Raw genomic sequence first — 25,186 nt, 5'->3', positions numbered from 1 at the left:
GCATGCATCACTGCAAATGTGTCTCAGAGCTTTTGAAAAGAGTCTTTTTAACGCTGCTGTTTTACTCAGAAGGTGTCCCTGTAGTACTGAAAACCAAATCTGTTCAACCTCTGCCAAATACTGTAGGCCTGGTGGCAATCAGTGCGGTGAGGAAGGTTTCCTGTCCTCAGAGTTGTCATCCTCCCGTGGTTCGACTGAGTCCTGGGTGAGGAGACAGCAAGTCTTTCAGATGCTCATCAACGACACTATTCGACTGTGTGCTTTCATCCGGACAATTTATTCTTCTGATCTTCCTTTTGCGCTAAATCAGTTCATTACCGCACAGTGTGTTCCACTAGGGCCGTCAACATTTCCCCTCCACAACACTAGCACAGAACCCCCCCCCCCCCCCCCACATAGTCAGACAAGTGTTTTGTTGTTTACCAAGGAGACACAGCATCTGATGAGTTGCTCCGTAATGCGTGGCTGTGCAGACAGGCTGTGGACTGTGAGCAAAGCTGAGTCTGGGCCGCTTGGGTGGAGTGGAGTGTCAGACAGTGATTGTGACGGGGTTGGTGTAGGTTCAGGCCTGTCTGTCTGTCTGCCTGTCTGTCTGTCTGTCGGTGAGGTGCTAATTAGATGAAAAGAGACTGAGAAGTGGTGGCAGAGGGAACATAATTTATCTGTTTAGCCTCAACACCACACACACACACACACAAACACACAGACACGCATGCATGCATACACACACCCACACGCACACACAGACTCACACATTTGGGAATCCCACCTCCCCGGCCTAACCATAACCCGGTCGAACCATGTCTTGTGCTGAAAAATCAGTGCCCCATCGATCGGCAAATTTTTCTTTTCAAAGTCAGTTTGGACGGCTTGGAAGACCTTTGTTTATAGAATAAAGAAAAAAATACAAAACAAAACAAAACAGCCTCAAATAAAAGGCTTGTCCATACGACCACACTGAAATGGGTTTGATTGAAGGTGCACAGCTCGACCATGATGACAGCAGCAGGAAAAATACAAAAATACTCGGCTGTTTTTTTTTCCTCTTGATTCGCCGGGCCTGCTTGGTGGAGGCTGCAGTCTCTCCTGGCAGTGCAGGCCACATTGGCTGGGTAATGATATATGGAGTTTGCACAATAAAACTAAATGGGAGAGTTCGCCTATTAAAATGGCACTGCGGGGTAAAACTACAAAGGGAACCTCAAAATGCCAGCAGCCAATCGATCTGATGCCCCGTGCCGAGACAAGTGCACGCCATGCCATCCACTCTGCCTCCCACACACTCTTTCTCTCTCCCCCCCCCCTCTCTCTCTCTCTTTCTTTCTCTCTCTCTCTCTCTTCTTTTATTCTTTCTCTCTCCACCTCTGTCTCTCCCTCTCTGTCTTCCTCACTCTCTCACCCTTTCTCTCTCGCTCCCTCTCTCCTTCTCTCTCTCCCTCCCTCTTTCTCTCTCTCCCTCTCTCTGTCTGTATCTGTGAACTGTAAATCAAAGGGAAGGCAGAGAGGCCCCCAGAAGGGGGAGGGGCACAGAGTCTGAGTCACAGGTTGGGTGCCTTTTTGTTTTAAAACCTTTGTCACTTACAAGCCACACACACGCACACACACATGCACACACACACACACACACACGCACGCACGCACGCACGCACACACACACACACACACACACACACACACATTTACACATGTGCATTCACACACACACACACACATTGACACTTACAACAAAAGCCTTTGTAGAGTTGCACGATGCATGTGTCAAGGGATTGAGAAATGCATGTCACTTAATGAGACACTAACAAAGCTCCTATTAAGACGTTTTCCTCTGTGCTCCATTGCCTTAGTGTCTAATTAAACTGTCACCAACCCAGAGCCCTTCTTCGGCTCATGCGCCAGATACTCCATATTAGACCATCACTATGTAGGTTAACTGCGTACAATACGCAGAACAAGAGAGTGTGTGTGTGAGAGAGAGAGGGGGGGGGATATGTGTGTGTACACTTGTATTGGATATCAAATCATAACGAAGCGAAAAATTGAACAGACTATCAAATCAAGGGAAAAGTGAGTACATATGGAATGAAAAATAAACACAGCATGCAGTATAACAAACAAACACACACACACACACACACACACACTTCCACAAGCACACACACACATACACACACACACAAAGCACACACACGCACACTCTCAAACTTCCACAAGCACACATACGCACACACACACACACACACGCACACACACACACACACTCTCAAACTTCCACAAGCACACATACGCACACACACACACACACGCACACACACACACACACACACACCTACACACACACACACACAAGCACAGACACGCACACTCTCAAACTCCCACAAGCACACACACACAGAAACACACGCACGCACATGCACACTGGTAGGTCTGTTAGTCTGAGCTGGTTTTGGAGACGTAATGTGATTGGATGGATTTCTCGCTGGCTGACTTCCGTTTAGCGTAGCGGGTGCGATGGCTAAGATGCAGGAGGATTTACCACCGGATTGGCCACCCATTTCTCCCTTTATTCTCTATGGAAGCCATCTCACTCTCTTTCTCGCTCTCTCTCTTGCTCATCCTCACACACTCTCTCTCTCTCAATTCTAGCTCATTCTTCCACTCTCTCTCCCCGTTTCCATCACTCTTTTTTCATCTCCTTCTGTATCCCCATTTCCTCTTCTCTTCTGCCTATCTCTCTTTCATTTTTTCCTCTCTTTTATGATTCGCAGCATGCGCCCCCCCCCCCCCCCCCCCCCCCCGGGCCTGGCTCTTTATAAAACACTCCTTGCAGCCTCTGTCAGATGCTAGGCAGAGCAGAATTCAGAGATGTTTCAGTGTCTTCAGTGTCACCCCAGATGTTCAGTGTGCAGAGGAAGCCTAAGCAGAGAATTAAAGAACACTTTGGGTTGATTTTTGAATTCCCTGCATTACTCACGTCAGTGTCAGACACGGACCAATTAGCACGAAAGGCGGACTAAGAAAGGCGCCTCTGTCAAACCTCCTCATCAAAGCTCTGTTGACCAACCCAAACCCTAACTCTAATTGACCATTCACAAAAGACGCGCCCCCTAGTTATTGTTACTATGCCTGTCAAACGGCCACGGACCTAAATTCATTCACAATCATTTACAGTCCATTGAAAGTCTGCAGTATGACATGGAGACACATGTATACAAATTAATATCTAGCTTTGTTGGGTGACAAACTTTAAATGGGAGGCGAGTGTGATTCACTGATATTAATATTAGCTGTGCTAGATAGACTTGCATGCATGTTACAAGGACACTGGGCCATGACATGTAAGGAACATGGTGCTGCCAAAAACGGAAACATAGTCTACATTGCAGAGCCACTTCAACTTTATTATTTTATGGTGAAGAAATGTTACACTACTGTGCACAGCCCCATGTTTCTCTGACATGACGAAGCTAGCACGTTATTTATGGGGCAGACGTGGCCTACTGGTTAGTGCTTCGGACTTGTAACTGGAGGGTTGCGGGTTCGAACCCCGACCAGTAGGAACGGCTGAAGTGCCCTTGAGCAAGGCACCTAACCCCTCACTGCTCCCCGAGCGCCGCAGTTGTTGCAGGCAGCTCACTGCGCCGGGATTAGTGTGTGCTTCACCTCCCTGTGTGCTGAGTGTGTTTCACTAATTCACGGATTGGGATAAATGCAGAGACCAAATTTCCCTCACGGGATCAAAATAGTATATATACTTATACTTATACACAGATGTGGTGGAGCACTGTTTCGTTATGGTTTCCTAAGGAGTAGCCTAGTTCTAACCCTTTGCCTAAAATAGTGGAGATCTGGGACGAGAGAATTTAATCTAATTTAACATAATTACAGAAAACTTCAAATCAAGATTGAAAGGCATTTTTCTGTGTATCGGTGTTGCGTTAATCCCACATATGTGATTTGATTTTGTGTGATTTAATCCCACATATGTGATTTTCAACTCATATCACTATAAAATCCCATAAAACCGGACAAACATCAAAGCTCCCAATACATTTCTATGGAGCCGTAAGGTGAAGTTGACGGGCCATGTCTGCCTGCATGGAGCGACTGGACTGCCATTGGCTCATCTGCATTCGATGGGCGGGGTTTTGTGAACGGTCAATTCTAAACACCGATCGCTGCTCTTCAAAGCTCTGTTGACCAACCCAAACCCTAATTCTACACACCGATCCCTGCTCTTCAAAGCTCTGTTGACCAACCTAAACCCTAATTCTGAACACCAATCCTTGCTCTTGGCCATGCGAGCCTCTCCCTACCACAATCATGTCCAACTGCTCCTATTATATTGCTGGGCATCATGGCTCCTCAACACGTAGATGAGGCTCGTCCCTGTGGCTCTCATCTTATTAGCACTTCTGATGAGATGCATCACACACACATACACACACACACAAAGCATACACATTTATGAAGACGCACACACACACCCACACACACACAAAGCATAGACATTTATGAAGATGCACGCACACACACACACACACACACACAAGCATACACATTTATGAAGATGCACACACACACACACACACACACACACACACAAACACAGACACACACACACAGAGACACGTCCTTGCTTTACAGTTCTGTTTCACTCCACCACTCAGTAGTGCAGTAGAAATGTGAAACAGCTGTTGTTGCCGCTCTCAAAGCTTTACATGGGAGGAGGAGGTTATTCATCCTCTGTCTTCATATCTCCTTCCTGTTCTTGAGATGGATGGAACATACTCAAGTGTATATGTGTGTGTGCGTGTTATTACTGTACAGACATAGAAGTGTGTGTGTGGGGGTCAGTGGCGTTGCAGTGCTTTCTCCTGGGCTAATGAGCAGGCAGACTTGGGCTGGTGGGCCTGACAGAGTAATTAGGCTGTGTCGCTTGTGGGGACCTCTTCAAAGGCCCCAATTCATCCTCCGCACCGCACGGTCGACCAATCAGAGGACACCTGATCTGAATTATACACACAGAACTTGAGAAATGCAGTGAAGATGCTCTCCAACACACACACACACACTCAAAACATCTGTCTCCGTCTCACACTCAGTTCCTCAGGCATGCATACAACCAAGACATACAAACCCAGACACACACACACACACACACATAAATTCAACTTCATTATGATCAAATTCATCACTAAGGTTAGTTTCTTAGTAGAACCCCAACCCCCCCCCCCCCCCCCCCGCCACACACACACACACACACACACACACACACAGAAAACAGGGAAGAGAGAAGAGAGGAAAGGGAAGAGAGGAAAAGAGCGAGAGAGCAAGAGGAACAGGGAATGGAGAAGAAGAAAAGAGTGAGAGAGCGAGAGATGAAGGTAATGAGATGGCGAGGCGGAAGGAAGGGGAAAACAAATAAAGTTAACTAAAGAAAAAACACATACCGTGAGAAGAATACAAGAGTTGAAGGGAGCAGGACACTGCGTGAGGAAAACCCATTAAAACTAATATTTGCTTGTGGTGTCGATGGGTGGGGCCGCCGCGCTAATTGCCCACTGCTCCAGACTGTCAGCTCTGCCGAGGCGACACAGGGCGGTTAAGCAGCGGGAGCTCAGAGAAAAGGGGCCGGGGCCGAAGGGCCAGCGTGCGAAGATTAAAATGACATTAAGACAAATCTTAATAAGCCCTGCAGTGGCCAGTGTTTTGGAGCGATTCTCAGAAGCGATAACAAAAAGACCTGAGGCGTTCTGTCTCATAATGAACCAGCAAGACACTTCCTGAAGAATGGGGAAACTTCTTGATGACTTTTAGGATGTTTTTATTATCATTATTATTAGTGCTGTCAGTTAAACGCGTTATTAACGGCGTTAACGTAAACCTATTTTAACGGCGTAAATTTTTTTATCGCGAGATTATCGTTCTTTTTGGTGTAACAAACTTTGTAGTTTTTTCACAAGCTGTTGCAACAACTAGAAACGTTAGAACAACTACAACACCACACTGGATCTACCTAGACTGTGCTGCATGTAGCCTACACGCCCCCTTTTAGGGGAAAGGGAGCTGTTTAGATAATGGAAACCTATGCTGCATAGAAGTGGGGAGCGAAAAGGGGTTATACTTACTACATCTTGAAACAAACGTGAATAAAAGGCACAAAACAAGGTTGGTGTAAGAGTTATCTGTGTGTTTATGGGATTAATGTGACCATTATGTTCCTATTTTTTGCTCTTTCCAGTTTAGCCTAGTAACAGGAGTGTCACGAATGTAGGCACAGTCAAACTGTCCGTGGCTGACTTTAACTAAGTTCGGCAAGCTTAACTTTACATGTCATAACATCAACTAAACATAAGTCACACATTCATTCTATCACTTGTAATATGAACGTAGCCTTTTTCCTACAACTAGGTGAGATAATTGGCTATGCCTGTTATACTTAAGTTCCACAGTTAGCTAGCTAGCAAGCTAACCATTTTACATGGGATATGGTAAGTGTGGCTAGTACGTGCTGAATGGGTTGTAATGTAGCCTACATCGTTTCGACATGAGTAAGTTGCATATACATAATTCTTTATAACTGCCGTGTTAGTAAAATTATTGAATGGCCTGTAAATTAATAACTAGATGTAACGTCAAGGTGTGATTAGGCTATCTGTCTTTCCCATTAGAATCAATGGGGCGTGATGAAGATTAAATGTAGCCTATCTGATGATGCGCCTTTAGTAGGCTACGTAAAGGCATGCTGCACACACTTGTTTGGGCTTACGAGCCGGCCAAAGAGTAGATTCGTACAATAAACACCAACGCAGTTTTGAACTCCCGGTCAGCTGAATGGTGTTTTAAATTGTTGTGGACACCGATGCCGACATGAGTGTGATGCACTCTGCTTTCGACATTCATTTACTGTACATTAGATTCCATTCTTTTCAATACAACTCTGCACACCAGCATCGCACTTTGCCGCCGTGTAAATCACGATTCAGTTATATTTGGTCGACGCCGCTCCATAAAATCCATTGTTCATCCAGTGTTTGTGTGTTAAAAACTTGATGTGTGCAGCGCTGATGTGTGTGGCAAGTGACAGTGCACCATAGACTGTAGGCCTATAAAATGGCAGTGCACTCATGTCGAAAAGTTCCTTATTTTCAACTGAACTCAAAGATAATGAATATAGTATTTTATGTTTGTTATGCCCTTTATTAGCTGTATTTCTGAAGAATATATTGTGTTGTCTCAGGTCTGCTGCACATCTTTTGAAATTTGATTTGAAATAATCAAATAGACCTACGCCTTAAAGTTAAGTTAATGAAGTAACTTGCTTTGCTTTCATTTGAATCCTAATCAAGATATACAATAATTGCTTTATATTGTTAACGTGGACTCCTGGAAAGTTCAGAAATGCAAAATAATAGAATTTTAATTATGCGATAAAATATGTGATTCGATAGAATATGTAATCGTGATTAACTATAGGAATTCAGCGATTAATCGTGATTAAAATGTTTAATCGTTTGACAACACTAATTATTATTATTATTTATAATTCCTTCTCAAGCGGAAATGTCCGTATTTTGTGGACTGCAGTTGCTGTCACTGCAGACTGATCCTTTAGTGCAGTCCTTCATCTCTTACCACAAGCTGAAGCGCTCTGGAGATGTCGTCTGCAGTGGCGCTGTCGATCGTGAGGACAGGGCTGTCCAGACTATTTCTGGCCGCTGAGATACCGCCGCTTGTGATTAATGTCTGACGAGTGTGCAGTTAAGGAATAAATGACGTTTAGGAGGCCATTAGTGATTTCAATTAGAATAGGGATTTCTGTGCAGTAGTTGAAAAAGATGTAAGTACTTCAAAGACCTAAGCTTACCATAGAAGGAGTCTATGTGAGATGTTTATCACCATTTTTGAAAGGAGAGTCGGAGAAGATGTTGTATTATGGTATTGGTATATGGTATAATATTATATATTACAGTCTGGAAACCAATCAGATAATAAATCAATCAATAAATCAATCTGTTTGTTTTTTCATACAAACTCTTTAGCTCAGAGGGAGATAGCCTGACAGGATATAGTAGACGTAGAACGAGTGTGTTGAGTGCTGCAAATACCAATCATTGTGGACATTCTAATTACAATACATCCTGAAAAATGAAAAACAAAATTGTAGCCCTATTAGTCTCAATGGGAGGGAGGATATTTACTGAAGACAGTAAACATGTCAAAAATGAAATTACTTTTAGCAAGCCTCTGAGTAAACACCACAGATGAACGCAGACAGTGGCAACGGAACAGTCTCCTGGCAACAGGGGAAGTCAAACACACAACGTGTGCATACACTCTCAGGAGTGTCACTCCGAGTGACCCCAAGACACTTAAGACCGGACACACTTTAGTCATCCTCTTACTTACACACACACACACACACACTTAAGACTAGACACACGTTAGTCATCCCCTTACTTACAAGCACACACACAGACACAGACAGACACTTAAGATAGGGGATGACTAAAGTGTGGCCTTACACGCACAAACACACACACACACACTTAAGATAGGGCACACTTTAGTCATCCCCTTAACAGGACATGGGGTGAAGCACATGCCCCTTTTCAAAGATTATCCATCCTCCACCTCTCTCTCTCTCTCTCTCTCTGCATTTGGCTAGCATTATGGTGTGATATTTGATCCTATTATTAGCATTTTGACTGCTAGCGTGGAATCTGACATGTACTATGTTTGGCTGTTTGAGTCTGTGTACTGACAAAATATTACTCCATAATTAGTCAGCATTTCATAATAGTTTGAACATATTGTGAACTAACTATGAATCCAAACACTCAGGTGTCAATGAATGGTGATATTGTACATTATAGACACATCATGATCTCACCATGCTACCTATCTGGTTGTTGCCCAGGTGATCTCTGAGCATGATGTCATTTCCTCCCTCACTTCCTCTCTCTGTGTTTGTCAGTAATGGAGTAGATCTGGGCGTGGCTATAGTTTTTACTGACAGGTTCACATCGTGTGAACTTGGCTTTTCTCTAAGAGAGAGGGAGAGGGACAGAGAAAGAGAGAGAAATAGGGAGAGCAGGGCTTGAAAACGAAATTATTTTTCAAACGTTCCGTTCCGAACGGTTCAGGTAGGCCTATGTTTAACGTTTTCGTTCTTGCATGCGTTCCGCCACCAACATATCGGTCCTGAACCGGTTCGGAACGCAAAATATCGTTCGTTCTTAAAGTTCCGGCAGTGTTTGGCGGGCCTATCAAGTCTAAGAAGACTAGCCTATGCCCAAAAATAATAAATCACAGGTGGCATCCAAAAACATTCAGATGGGCTATCCATCCCATAGCCTACAGACTTACTGTAGGCCTAACCTATGCCTATAAATAATTTCTTGTCAAAAATATTTCTGGATACGTGCTAAACTCCTTACCTGGTTGTAGCCTAAGTTTTATCCATATGGAGATCTTCAAAGGCTTGCGCTATAATTCCAACCCTGTTTATAAATGAACCTGTCTGTTGCTGACAAGGCTTATCTCAAATTTCCCGTTTAACTCTTCTACATAGAATAGGCTATAATTGCGCAAACATTTCAAATCCCGACTTTAAAACGACAAGGCGTGGACAGGCAAAATAGGCTATTACGCATAGGCTACAAACAATTTCCAAATCAGTTTCAGTAGCCTACGCTACGAGATGGCCAAAGATCGGAAGTGGCAGACGGATAGGTTATATTACAACAGCAAGACAAAACATACACATTTGGACCAAAGGTCCATTTATTCGTTTTTTTTTTTTTTCAAACTGCAGAAATCAAATTATTAGGCTGTTCGCCTACAGTAGTTGGCTACCTAGCGGCTTGTTAGCTCACATTAACAGTGTAGATGCGGGCTTGTTTTTCGCACAACCGGAAATAGTCTCCCTGACATAGGATATGCTTTTGTGAAATTTTATAAAATATATAGAGAACGAAAAAAAAAAAACGTTATTAACCGGTTTTGTGGATTTCAGAATAACGTTTCTGTTCCGGAACAGTTGAAGACCATTTCGTTTTCGTTTCCGTTTCCGCTCCTCTTAAAATTCCGTAAAATTCCGTTCGTTTTCGGTTTTCGTTTTCGTTCCTTGAACCGGTTCAGAGCCCTGAGGGAGAGAGAGGACAGAGAGAAAAGGAGGGAGGGAGGGAGAGAGTGTGTGTGTTGGTTCTGCTTGTCCATTTCAGTGGTGGACAGCTCTGTGTCTGGTCGGGTGAGGTCTGCTTGGTTCTGTTCACAAATCGTAGCAGCTGTTTCATAAAAGCTGCGTATGAGGGGGCTGTTTTAAAAGAGTGTAAGCTGCCAGTTTTACACGCACTCTGTGACAGAGAGAAAGAGACAGATAGATACTGTACAGTAGAGTTAGAGGTAGAGAGAGAGTGTTAGAAGGAGATGTAGAGAGAGAGAGAGAGACAGAGAGAGAGATGAGGGCGCCGCTCGCTCCCTGGCCCCAGGCTCTTTAACATAACTGGCTGCGGTGTCTGGTTCTTGGCACGCTTGTGGGCGCAAACTGTAAACTGCACCGGTTATATCACAGTCCAGCTCCCCCACCGCCAGCCTGACTGACCAGCATGACCGACCGCCACTCAGACACCAGACAGACGGGCCAAGGACTGGACTTTTAATTTGTCTCTTGGATACCTTGTGTGTTTTAATTTCATTTACTTCAGCACTCCAAATAGTGAATCACTTTGAAGGGCTTCTTGGCCCTGATGTAGATGTATCTGCGTGTATCTTTTTTGTACACCTGCGTGCGTGTGTGTGTGTGTGTGAGTGTGTGAGTATGTATGTTTGCGAGTGTCTTTTTCCATCTTCACTACTAACTGCTTCAGCATCAATAATGCGATAGGACCCCACAAGCATACACCCTCTCCCGATCGTGCAACTGGCAGCCAGATCAGGGCCATATCTGTGCTAGACTGCAGATATGAGGGCTGTTAACAACATCTGGCAAATAGCTCTATGCAAACGAGCGGGATAAAAAAAAAACACTGCTGTAAGACACTCTGTGTTGTTCGTAGAGTCGTCTCTCTTTATTCGCTCACTTTTAGTCATTTAGTTCACCCATTTTAACAAACAGGAAACGCACACACTCACATGCGCACACACACACACACACACACACACACAGAGAGACACCAAAGAAGACTAAATAGCCATTTATCCAAAAATAACTGACGTGCCGAGCACGCAGCTGAAAAGACTAGATCATTAGCATGCAGTGCGTTCGCATCGTGGCAGTTTGGGCGCGGCGGCGGTATGTAATTTTCCAACGGGAAGGCAAACATCACCTCAGCGCCTCTGGGGAAAAGAGAGATGAGGCGCAGAGTGGAGCGGCACAGCACAGAGGGGAAGCTCACAGCGGCGGCGTACAGCTGGGTGCGTGCCGCCTTCAAACCCGGCTCCTGTCGCCATATAAAAAAATAAATATAAGAATAAAAAAAAAAAAGTCAAATCCCAACAAAGGCATGTGATTTCCTTTCCACAGCCTATAATTACTATTGAGGCAGCACATTGTGCTTCTTCCATTTAAAACACAGTGTGTTGTTGCGCTAATGACTTGTGCCTGATGTGTTCATTCATCCTTCGCGGTTAGCCAATCTGTTTACCCAATAATTCACTCCTGCCGTGAGAACAACTCACTTGTGCACACACACACACACAAACACACAACGAACCGTGCTTGAGTAAAAGAAGGCCAGATTACAGCCGCATTGTTCCCCTTCTGCAACCGAAAAGATTTAGCGGCCCTGTTAAGCCCAGACGGGTAGCGGGCTTAAATTACTCCTGATGCTGCAGGCCGAGGACACTAGGAGCAAACCGCTGCACAGCTTGCCGCGCTCATTACAATTCTATTGTCAAGTCGGAGTAGGCCTAGCAGTCACTCTGCAGCATGCAACAAATCTGCCAGGTCACAGCATGCCACAGAGCCACACAAGGGGAGAGAGAAGGCAGAGAGAGAAAGAAAGAAAGAAAGAAAGAAAGAGAGAAAATAAGGGGGGGGGGGGGGTGATAGACACACAGCAGATAAGGAAGAGGCCCTGTAGAGGCCCCACAAACATCATTTGTGCAATTGAGTATAGCACCATCTCACCAGGATGTCACTGCAAGCTTAGAGTTCCCCAGAAAGTGCATCTGCTGCTCAAAATGAAACATGATTTTTGGATATATGAATAATATATATATTACTCAATATATTACTTTCATAAGCAGCTGTGTGTGTGTGTGTGTGTGTGCACGTACTGTAATGATTAAAGAGGCATTTTAGCATCTGTGGAGGTTTTTTTCTAAAACAAGTAAGGTAACTAGCACACAGTCATCAGACTTTACTTACAAACACTAGCAGTGGCACTAGCACTGTAAAAGATCGGCAGACTGTGTGAGAACAATAGGCTACACCTGTAGACATTGGGCTGTACAGGGCAGGCTATCTTACGACAGGGTTGCAAAGTCTCTGTAATGAATCCCAATACTACATAGTGCATAACCACAGCAGCCAATGGGAACAGCATTGCATTTATCTCTCTTCCTCTCACCATATGCCATCAAATTGAATTTGAAGATGTTTTAATACAACAGCCTACCAAGACAAACACCTCAACAGCAAAAAAATGACACAGCGTGGCTTTAAATGAAATCCTCTTCTCTCTCTCCCTCGTCTCCCTCCTTCTCTTTGGGAGTGAGTACTCAGCTAAACAAAGCCATCTCGTCCCCCGTGGGTTCGCTGTTCCGCCCGCGTTAGTGCCTCCATGTTGTTGTCTGAGCTCACACATCATTTGCGGGAGTGTGAGTTCCCTTCACCCAGCGTTAGGCTGAGGAGAGCGCTATACGCGCAGATTTATGTGCCACTCTTATCTAGGAGACAAATCACGTCAGGCCGTTTGTGTTGTGTTGTATTCTATTATATTATATCACACATTATGTAGTTCACACACAGAGCTGAATGAACTGAACGTGCGTACAGTATGTGTAACACAGACAGCGATAATTGAGTGTTCACGGTGGGTGATTTAAACAAACTGCTTGCAAAGGAAGTGTTTAGAATAGCCGGCACATATTGGACTGGTCTCTTTGGTCTTTGCACATAATTGCTCACCAATGGGTCCAGCACTGCTGGGTATAAGATTCCCAAGCGTAGAGGGAGGCGTGGGGATCTGGTGGCGGCTGTTCCCTTGTCCCAAATTGTGGGCATTCCCTGCTTCAACATGCCATGTCTAGATAATCATCTGATAATCCATCCAGTTCTTCACTGTTACTGTGGGAGTTGGAGATAAGAGGGACTCTAGCCACTCTAGCCTAAGCTAATTTAAAGTCTCATGGTGCAGCAGTCATGTGTTCACTCCAGAGGCGTAATTAAAGATAACTTATCTTAACGAGCCCTATGCAGTCCAAGAGAGACTTACAGTACATTATCAACCTCAAAAACCTTCACCTCAAAAGCGAACAGTGTATTCCGCTGGTTGAAGAAGCAAGGTGTTGTGTTGAGACGAGTGATGAAAATACACATATAGACATGCCACGTCTTTTGACACCTTGTGACTGCACTTCTGTATAATCAAGCAAGCCTCAATTAGAAACAGAAACACCACTCTCTCTGAACAGTCACCAGCCACCCAATCAAAATAAGTTTTAGCCTTTAATTAGCCATGATTGGTGCCCTTAACAGGTTGTCGGGCCACGTGGAAAGCAGCATGTTTACTTGAACCGAGTGCCCTGTCAGAGAGACAGATGGCTCTGGAGGAGAAATCACCTGTGCAATCAGACGCTTCATCCAGCGCATCCTGCACCTTGCAATCACCGCCTCTGTTTATTCTGGTCCTCAGGACGCGTTTAATTGCGCTTTTAAAAAGCACCCAGCGGAAGAATGGAGAGGTAGGTTAATCCGGCACATTAACGAGGAAATTACAGTTGCACTCGCTGCTCCGATGCAACTTATTTATGGTTGATAATGATCCTCCTTTAAATCCACGCCGCCTAACGGTACCAGTATTTGGCCGGGCTGATGAGCGAGAGGTTCACGACTCGTAGATCTCCAGGAAGTGCTTCCACAATCACTGGCCTGCAGAGATGGCCGTGAATCCAAATCTGGCAGCCTAATGCATTGCAGCAGAGATAACCCAACGGCTCGGGGAAATTGATTTTGCACTAAAGAAAATGTTTGGCGTTTTCTGCTCATAACAGATTATCGGAGAAGCCCAGTGTCTTGATTACTGCTCTCAAATGTCAAGTGTGCGAGCCTCGCGTTTCATTTTCAGCAAATCAACACAAATCAATGGTTCCTCCAATGCAATTATTGTTTTTTTGCTGCATCCCATAAATGTTTATCTCTCACTGCCATGATGAACAGTCCGACACGACCTGGTAATGTACAGTGAGCCTGTGACCCAGTGCTATTTTCAGGAGCATTCGATGATAGATATGCTGGCGAGTGAATGTGGATGACGTGTACAGAGCCAGCTGAGGTGCCTGGTGATAAAACTGCTGTATCATTTTACTGTCACAAAATGAGAGCCTCTGACAATGTAGATGATACATCTATGCTATGCTTCTAAATGACTGTCCTGTTACGTGTCTTCTCTTCCTCATCTTGTTTATTTTCCCTCCTTCTCTTTTCACCTCTTATTCTCCTCCTTTTCCTGACCTCGCCTTCCTCTCTCTTCTCCTCTCCTGCATCCTCCTCTTCTATTCGGCCATCTCTTTCCCCTTCTTTTCTTCTATCTCCTCATCCTTTGCTTTTCATTGGCCTTCATCCCATTCCTCTCTCTCGCTCTCTTCTGCATTCCCTCCCTCTATCCTGTCTTCTCTCCTTCTCTCCTCCTCTCAGGTGGTGGGTCAGATCGACAAGCTGACGTCGGACTTTGACTTCGACCTGGAGCCGGACGACTGGACGGTGGCCACAGCGAGCAGCACGTCGAGCAGCGAGCGGGGCCTGGGAGAGGCCTTTCGGCTGGACTTCCTCAGCCACGACCTACTCTCCGACAGCTGGGAGTTCTGCAACTATCTGGAGGCCTCTGCCTCCGCCTCTGCTTCCGCCTCCACCTCCACCTCCACTGCACCCGGGGCCGGACCGGGATCGGGTCCTGGGTCGGGGTCAGGGTCGGGGTCAAGACTCGGAGCAGGTGAAGGTGGAGGACGAGGAGGAGCAGTAACGAGGACAAAGTCGGTGGGCGTGAGAGCCTCGACGACGGCCGTTCAGACCGGAGATGAGAACTCGGACTCGGGGTCGGGCCCCGGACGGACAGGGGGATTGGTATCCCCATCCTCTGTCTCCCCACCCCCCTCCACCACCACCACCGGCACCTCCACTGGCCCCACGTCGGCCTACTCGCAGATGAACGGGGGAATCCCCATCATCCCCAACGGGCCGCTGATCGTCACGCCGGACTCGTCCAGCGAGGAAGCCTCCAGCTCCACGCACAGCCAGAAGACGTCGCGGACCTCGGGCACGCGAGAGCGCGTTCGCTTCAGCGACAAGATCCTCTACCACGCGCTCTGCTGCGACGACGACGAGGACGAGGAGGAGGAGGAAGAGGAGGAGGCGTACGGCGTAGGCGAGGACGGAGACGAGGACGAGGAGGAGGACGAAGAGGACGACGAGGACGATAAGCGGGACTGCTGCACGCCGGACACGGACAGCGAGCTCAGCCCCCTCGCCTGCTCCCCCGTGCCGCCCCTCTCCTCGCTCATCTCCTCCGCTGCCACGGAACATTCCAGACTCCACAACTGTCTGACTGACCCCGCCTCGGCGGCGTCCACGGCGCCGTCGCTCGTGGGCCGGCTGCCGCTGGGGACTCACTCGCTGGGACGGAAGGGGCTACTGCAGCCCTCGTGCCGGAAGAAGCTGCTGCGCAACAGCAGCACGCAGACTGTGTCCGACAAGAGCACGCAGACCGTCCTGCCCTACGTCCCCGCTAAACAGAAAACAAAGGACCACTGAGAGGACTCTATACTTTATGAAAAACATAAAAGAGTACAAAGAAAAGAAAAGAAAAAAAATACTCTATACGGAAAAAAAAGAACTGTATACATATTTAATACTATTACATAGATCATAGATTAATACACAAAATAATTAATTAATTACTAAAATAAATAAATGATATATGGGAATTCAAAAAAACACACTCGACTACCTAAAGTCATTCAAAGGCTCAGGGATATACGGGTTGAGATTAGCCACATGCGAGGGGGGAGGGGGAGGGGAAGGAAGTGCTTAGCCAATGACCCGTGAAGCAGTCTGGAGAAGGAAAGGGGTTGGTAGGTGGACCAAAATGACCGTCCCTGCTTCTGTAAAGACATGTACAATATGACTTCATACTTCTTTTTTGTGTTTCTTCTCTCCTTTTTCCATCTGCATCACTTGTCGGACATATTTTACTATGAAATCTTTAGTCGAAATAATGGTTGTGGAAAGCACTGAGTGTGAAGAAGTTGTTTTTCTTTCCACACACATGTACAAGTAAACACATACAGTACACACACACACACACACAGACACACACGTATGGTTTAAGGTCAAATTCTTTCAACTGCCACTCTATTTGTTGTGTGTGTGAGATAAAACCCTGGTGTTCCAACACATCTCTACATCTCTTCAAGGGAAACAGTTGCAGTGGCTCAGACGGATGGAAAAACATTACACCTGCTCAGACAGAGGATAAAAACACTACACCTGCGCAGAGACAGAGATCAACGTACACTACACCTGCTCAGACACAGGGATCAACATACACTACACCTGCTCAGACAGAGGATAAAAACACTACACCTGCTCAGACACAGAGATCAACATACACTACACCTGCTCAGACACAGAGATCAACATACACTACACCTGCTCAGACACAGGGATCAACATACACTACACCTGCTCAGACACAGAGATCAACATACACTACACCTGCTCAGACAGAGGATCAACATACACTACACCTGCTCAGACAGAGAGATCAACATACATTACACCTGCTCAGACAGAGGACCAACATACACTACACCTGCTCAGACAGAAGATGAACATACACTACACCTGCTCAGACAGAGAGATCAACATAAACTAGACCTGCCAATGACCACAGTCCCTCAGGTATACAGAATAGGAAGGGTATAAGAACACTGGCTGTTGAGCTCAAATATTAAAAACCTTTCACCAGCATCACCAACCTCACCTTTACTCTAATGGCCTATTACACAACCTGTACCTGAACCACCAATCTCACCTTTACTATAATGACCAACAATTACACACTTTCAAAAATTGTATCAGTGATTAGGAGTTTAATATCAGGTGAGTCCCCAACCTCACCTTTTACGGAAATGATTACACTCTTTAAAAACCGGTATCAGTGATTAGGGGTTTAATATCAGGTGAGTGTGGCAACAAGGTCAGTTCAGTGGTTTTGCTTTTCACTAACTGATGGTCTACACACTACACACTAACATTTCTATTCCTTTGTATAATGAACCTTTTATTGGTAGCGGATCGTTGTGGATTGTCTATATCCATTCCTGAGTTTGAAGGTGTCTGAAACAGATGGATATGCAAATGGGTGTCAATCAGACATACAACACACACACACACACACACACCTCCCTGTGATGATGCTGCCACTTCACCTGCCTCTGTCAGCAAGGAAGCAGAAACATCCTGGGGAGACAAGCTGGGGGATTCCACTCTTTATTCACAAGCTGGAAGCCAATAGCTCTGCTGATCAATACAGGCTGGAAGGCCGAGAGAGAGAGAGAGAAGGATATAGGGAGGGGGCTAGTGGGTGGGTGGGAGGGGGAGAGAGAGAGAGAGCAAGATATACAGTAGGTGACAGATGGAGTTGGAGGTAAGGGAGAGAGAGAGCAGGGCCAGAGAAAGGTAGAAAGGGAGTGATTTAATGAAAACAGAGTGGGATGGAGGCTGAGGTAGCAAGCAAGAAAAAGAGAAAAAGATGAAGAGAAGACAGTATGACGTATGTAACTATATTCTCCTCACTTGTCTTCATCAAGAGTTCTTTGTTCCCCCTTTCCTTCCTTCATCATCATCATCATCATTACCATCATCATCATCATCATTATTACCATCATCATCATCATTACCATCATCATCATCATCATTACCATCATCATCTTCACCACCATCATCTTCATTACTGCCTTCATCATCATCATAATCATCTCATCCCTTCCCTATCTATGTCCCCCTGTCTGGAATGAAAGACTGACAAGCAAGAGATAAAACAAACTCAAAAACACACATCATTGTTCCAAGAAAGAGAGAGCAATCCAGGCCCTCCAAAGAGGGTGGAAAACGCTAATACACCATTGTTTTGTCATCCCACAGACACAAATATTGAATAGAGCTAAATCGAGAGAGGAGGTGGGAGGAGGCGAGAGAATGATGGAAAAGGAGGGAGGGAGAAATGAGTGTGCAAGCAAGCACAAGTGGGTGGAGGAGGGCGAGCGAAGGATGGAGAGAGAGAGAGAGGGAGAAAGAGATGAGTGTGTGTGCAAGCTAGCACAAGTGAGTGGAGGAGGACGAGAGCGAGCAATAGAAAGATAAAAAAGGATGGTGAGGGAGCGAGAGGGGTGGCAGTGGATGAAGCAGTGTTGAAAATGGCCACTCTTGCACAGATTGCTCTTGATTACGTGACCTCTCTCACACACACAAACACACACTCTCCCTCTCTCATGTCTGAGTCATTCAGTAGAGGATCAGGGGGCTACTATCAGCCTACGGGAGTCCATTCATCACATCATCCTTCTGATCTACAGCCATCTCAATGGGATTCCTTCTATCTATCTATCTATCTAGATATCTACCCATTTCTCTATCTATCTGTCAATTTCTCCCATTCTCTCTATATATCTGTCTGTCCTTCTGTGTCTGTCAATCCATCCATGCATCCATCCATCAATCTATCTAGTCCATACAAATATACCTATCCATCTACTGTATGTGCACAGCATTCTTGCTATAACAGCCTTGACATTCAGCCTTGTCTCCCTTTGTTCTGTGAGAGAATTGAATGGTTACATGGAGTATGATTATATGGAGTAACTACCAGCACTGAAGAGTCCAATAGCATGGGTAAAGGACATCCCCTCTCATGGAATGTGTCTTGTCTAATCAAAAATCAATACATTGTTTGTCCGGGACTAAATGTTGCATAAAAGCAATTACAGGCACATGGCCTCAGGAAGTGATCACCTTGTGCCAGCTATACAGGAAGCTTTAAAGCTTTAAATCTGTCTTTCCATCTTATTATATCTACTTGTTTGGCAAAGTTTTATTATCTCAAGCATTTGACAGTCTGCTGTATTCCATGTATTCTTTTTGTTTCATTGGTATGTGTACTTCCTGGGAGTCGAACCCATGACCTAGGGGTGGTTGGCACTTTGGGACACACAGTTTTTCTCAGTCGCTTTGATGCATCTCAAAAAAATCAAATGAATGAAATTCTCAAAACTACTAGTACAACCTCAACATCATCTTGTCACTTGTGCACATCATACAAGCAATTTGTCATTACTTACAACCCACAGCAAATGCCTTTGCACATCCTTGCAATTGCTTGTGTACAATTGCCTATTTTTTTTGACATTATCAATTACTAATGTAATGTCGGGAAAAAAAATAGAGGTTCTCTGTTGAATAGTCCTTCCCCCCAACAGCTAGGCATGGGTGCATTGCTATTTAAATTGAAAAGTGTTGGTAACACTTTACTTGACCGTATCGACATAAGAGTGACATGACACTGTCATGAACATGAACCCTAATCTCTAACCCTAAACCTAACCCTATTCATAACCATAACTTGTTATGACAAAAACTGAATGACACTTAATGACAGAAGTGGTATGTCATAAATGTTTATGACTTGTTTATGACATGTTCATGACAGTGTCATGTCACTCTTATGTGTAACCAAAGTGGTTGAACCAATTGTCATATATACTCTGTCAAGTATAATTTTGCCATTTCTATTACACTTTTTTATTGGGAAGAAATGCTGTAGTGTAAAGCAGTCTGGTCTTACTTTTCTGGTATGATAATGCATTACATGATATAGTACAGATAGTAATGAAAGTTTTAGCGCAAGTTCTACCACAAAGGCTCTAATGCTACATCACCCATTCATTCATAACTCTCGACCAATCTGCATTCACCTATCTTATAATGACTCGTCTAATTTCCCTGCTCCATAATTTTGAAGTCCACTCTTTCCACCCGACCACCATTTTGGTCCCTGTTCATTGTCCATGGGATAGGCTCCGCCCCTGCCATCTAATATCAGGCAGGATCTGCTGGGTCAAGCCACTCCAAGACCTGGACCAATGATGAGGCCCACGCCAAAGACTTTACACTCCTAATTGTTAATCTTATGAACCTTGTACAATTCTGTGTAAATTAAACATTCAAATATTATTCCTACTTCCTGAGTCTTTATGGGAGAACTGTAAAAGCATACAGTGAATATGAATCCTGTGTGATCTCCTACAATGTCCCACATAGACTAATATAATACTTTTGCAATTCAAATTGTGCCTTGTTGCCTTGTGCATTTTCATAAGAAAATGCTTACAGAGAAAACAGACAACATGGTTAAACATTTTGGACTATCTTTACATTACAGTGACACAGGAACTCTTCATTCTGATGGCACTGACATGTTGATTGGCATAGATATTTCCTTTTGAGACATAAACTAAGCATTTTGAGCAAGTTATGTGCAATTAATTTCGAGAAATGCACTTAAGGTTGTGGAAACATAAATGATGATCTGCAAAATGCACCAAAGTGACTGAGAATGACATGCAAAGTGCAAAGTCTTGCCGAAGCTAATTTACATAGTAGCAGCTTGTCAAAATCTATTTAGCACTATGAGTGAAAACACTGATGGCTCAGCTCAGTGCTCCCAGATAGTGCTTTGTTCCAATTCACATACTTTTGTACTATACCTAGTATGAATGCACAAGTGCATTGGCTTGTGCACTCATATTAGGTATTACAAGTACAGAAGTATGTGAATTAGAACACTGCATTCCTGCAGGAGAGAGTCTGTTTGTTTGTTGTGTGACTGCTCTCTTACCATCACTGAAATCAGGGCCCTGCTGTCTGCCACCTCAGCTGCACAGGAAGGATGAAGAAGTAAGTAAGTGTAAGTACAGAAGTATGTGAATTAGAACACAGCACAGCTCCTGCACGAGAGAGTCTGTTTGTTAGCTGTGTGCCTCTGCTCTCTTACCATCACTGAAATCAGGGACCTGCTGTCTGCCACCTCAGCTGCACAGGGAGGATAAAGAAGGAAAATAAATAGCATGTCAGAGACCTAGTCTGGTCAGGATGATGATGATGATCCAGAGGCCGCTGATGGCTGCTGGGTAAGACTGCTTGGTGTAATGAGACCGGCGATGTGTTTTCTGCTGACACCACGGATGGGAGCAGGATTCGAAAAACAACAGAAAGCAAAGCTTTTGGAAAGAGAATAAGAAACATATCTGGAAATGAGCTTTTTCCTTCTTGCGAGGGGCCCATTGTTTTCTGATAATCATGGCGCTATATTTGAAAATCTATTTCCTCAAAGAAAGAAAACAAAGATGAGCTTTGCTTCTTTGGTTTTTGTCTGCTTTGCCCCCCCACCTCCATCAATACCAATCAAAGCTTAGCTTTAATGGGCCTTTGTCTCATCTCCGCCGGTGTGCAGGCCTTCATTCACATCTCTGCTTTCTGTCTGGCCCTTCCTGACAGCTTTCTCCGAGCAGGAAGATGCATCGAATGGTAATCAATGGATCACACCCCGCTGCTCCGGCGGTCGTCTCCCCGAGCCAGAGCGTGGACTGACAGGTCACTGGACCCATTAGTGTAAACAAACAAACAGCAGCGCCCGCCGAGCAGCAGCCCAGGAGGAGACACATCAATCACTGCACACAGCTAACAGCTAACAGGAAACAGGGCCTCGCCACTGCACACTAACACAGCACACAGCTAACAAGAAACAGGACCCTGCCACTGCACACTAACACAGCTAACAGGGCCCTGCCACTGCACACTAACACAGCACACAGCTAACAAGAAACAGGACCCTGCCACTGCACACTAACACAGCTAACAGGGCCCTGCCACTGCACACTAACACAGCACACAGCTAACAAGAAACAGGGCCCTGCCACTGCACACTAACACAGCTAACAGTGCTCTGCCACTGAACACTAACACAGCTAACAAGAAACAGGGCCCGCCACTGCACACTAACACAGCTAACAGGGCCCTGCCACTGCACACAGCTAACAAGAAACAGGGCCGTGCCACTGCACACTAACACAACACACAGCTAACAAGAAACAGGGTCCTGCCACTGCACACTAACACAGCACACAGGGCTCTGCCACTGCACACTAACACAGCAGACAGCTAACAAGAAACAGGGCCCTGCACTGCACACTAACACAGCCAACAGGGCACTGCCACTGCACACTAACACAGCACACAGCTAACATGAAACAGGGCCCTGCCACTGCACACTAACACAGCTAACAGGGCTCTGCCACTGCACACTAACACAGCAGACAGCTAACAAGAAACAGGGCCCTGCACTGCACACTAACACAGCTAACAGGGCCCTGCCACTGCACACTAACACAGCTCACAGTGCTCTGCCATTGCACACTAACACAGCACACAGCTAACAAGAAACAGGGCCCTGCACTGCACACTAACACAGCTAACAGAGCCCTGCCACTGCACACTAACACAGCAAACAAGAAACAGGGCTCGACACTGCACACTAACACAGCACACAGCTAACAAGAAACAGGGCCCTGCACTGCACACTAACACAGCTAACAGGGCCCTGCCACTGCACACTAACACAGCAGACAGCTAACAAGAAACAGGGCCCTGCCACTGCACACTAACATAGCACACAGCTAACAAGAAACAGGGCCCTGCACTGCACACTAACACAGCTAACAGGGCCCTGCCACTGCACACTAACACAGCAGACAGCTAACAAGAAACAGGGCCCTGCACTGCACACCAACACAGCTAACAGGGATCTGCCACTGCATACTAACACAGCTAACAGGGCATAGATGGCAGAATTCCTGTTTGTGCCCTTATATTTTGTAAAACTTAGCAAGAAATAAGCACTATTAAAACTAAAAACGTTGGTATTGTAGCCAAAGAATACTTCTGAGCTCATTTACAATCTAGTTCGATCAGACCTAACTGTAGTAAACAATGTCTAAATGCCTCTTTAGCACCACCGCTGGCCAGTTTTCACCTCAAAAACGTATCTGGTGGTACATTTGGCTGGGTCTGTGAAAACATTCCCAGGGGAACATTTCGCTAATGAGACCAGGTTGCAAAAACCCCACTAATGCACACCAGCAGAGCATACTATACAAGTCCACTGCACACTAATAAAACATACTACACACATGCCCAACCACTATATACTAACAGAGTATACTATACAAGTCCACTGCACACTAATAAAACATACTACACACATACTAACAGAGCATATTATACAAGCCAAGGCAATACACGGAACCAGAGCCACTGCTAAAATCATATACACATCACATGCACCTCCAGCCATGCCCATACACAAGCCTGCCATAACACATTAAAATGTGTACTCTTGCTGGCCTGTGCAACCCAAGTCCCACCTACAGAAGCCTAGTATGCTACACTAACACTGCCTCCTTTGCAATTCCACCACACTACGCTAATACTGCTTACGTTGTTTTCCCACTGCTTCTTAACAAGCCGCTATGTTAGAGCCAGGTTAGCATTGTGTACCTGATCAGGGGAAATTACTGAGCCATAATCAGCTACATTATCTGGGAGGAGACGGGCATAAAATAAATAAATTATCTGGGAGGACACAGACATAAATATATAAATTATCTTCCAGCTCCACTCTGAACAGGAAGAATGAAAGAGTGAGAAGATCCCAGGCTTACGCACCTTACTAATTTAGTCTATCTTCTCAGGCAAAATAAGAGAGAGAAATCAAAGCTCTTAGGACCCATGTTTACAAGACTTCTTTGTGACGCTATCTGGTGAAAACGTCCAAAGTATATAATCCTTATCAAGAAACAGACCTTTCAAAAGTGAAAAAAAAATTGCACTTTTGAAATCAGACATAAACACACACACACACACACATAGGTGTGTCCAGAATAATATAATAATAATAATTTTGAAATACATAACGCATTAAAAAAATATTAACACAATTAACACATTTTGTTTACCTACTTCTTTTGTGTGGGGCTGACGTCACATAACGGAAGCCGTGAAACCTGCAGCCTCCAGAGAGTTAACTGAAGATGGAGAGGAATGATGAGGGGCTTGTAGGCAGAAAGTTGAAAAAGTTGCCTGATGGAACTACATAGTTCTGTATGTAGTTTATGATGCACAGTTGTGTCACAAATATACACACTTTGTGGTTACTCCATTAAAGTGCGTATGTCAGGTTAAAAAACATTTTGGACAAATGGAGGGACATGAAGCAATATAGTAGTGAGTAGTGATTTATCTTGAAAAATCAACTTTAAATACAATAGAACAATATTTACAGTTATTTTTATAACTGAATTTATGAACATTCCAGGAAACATTCCAGACACAACGATGACCTCATAAGAGGGAGTCCAGCAAAGTTGGTCAATTAAAACACATGGGATAAGGGATCATACAGTAGGTTTTTTTACACTGATAGGCCAAAAACATGACTTCATTCCAGTATGTCATGCTAGAGTCTACTACCTGCCTGATACCTTTTAAAATATCCTGATACCTTTTTTCTTTACTGGCAACCATTATTGATCTTAAAATGTGATGAAGAGGATATGTGTAAGTAGCAATGCTTGAAAATGCCAGTTGTGTCAGTTGCCATCACGTATAGGCCATTATATAGCCTAAACTAAGTTGAATCAGTAAGCAACTCATAGTCTGTGTTCAGCCAACCATGGGCATATTATGCTTTTCTTTAGAGACCTGACTATAAAACCATCAGTGTATATGTGCTACCACACATTTGCTCTTTATATATAGCCTATACATCTGCTTATCAACTAATGTTAGCTATAGACAGACTATTAATTTGCTTGCTGATTCTACTTGACTTGTTGTACATGAAAGCTA

General features: G+C 44.8%; 1 protein-coding gene and 1 long non-coding RNA gene across 2 annotated transcripts in view; one reads left to right on the top strand and one right to left on the bottom strand.

Moving 5' to 3' along the window:
- insyn1 (inhibitory synaptic factor 1) overlaps window positions 1-16,455 on the top strand; it is a 75,529-nt gene extending 59,074 nt beyond the window's left edge. Inside the window, exon 2 of the mRNA XM_042075006.1 lies at window positions 14,864-16,455. Coding sequence (XP_041930940.1) covers window positions 14,864-15,976 — 1,113 coding nt within the window. The 3' untranslated portion in view covers window positions 15,977-16,455. The remainder of the gene's footprint in view (window positions 1-14,863) is intronic.
- LOC121694718 lies at window positions 1-21,313 on the bottom strand. Its single transcript, XR_006025870.1, has 4 exons — window positions 21,276-21,313; window positions 21,120-21,157; window positions 424-610; window positions 1-201 (listed from the first exon to the last, which is right to left on the bottom strand). It is a non-coding gene; the product is annotated as an uncharacterized LOC121694718 (long non-coding RNA).
- Between the last annotated feature and the right edge of the window lie 3,873 nt (window positions 21,314-25,186).

This window comes from Alosa sapidissima, chromosome 20 (assembly GCF_018492685.1).
Source record: "Alosa sapidissima isolate fAloSap1 chromosome 20, fAloSap1.pri, whole genome shotgun sequence".
In the NCBI taxonomy this organism is placed as follows: Eukaryota; Metazoa; Chordata; class Actinopteri; order Clupeiformes; family Clupeidae; genus Alosa; species Alosa sapidissima.
This window is presented reverse-complemented; position numbering and strand designations above follow the sequence as displayed.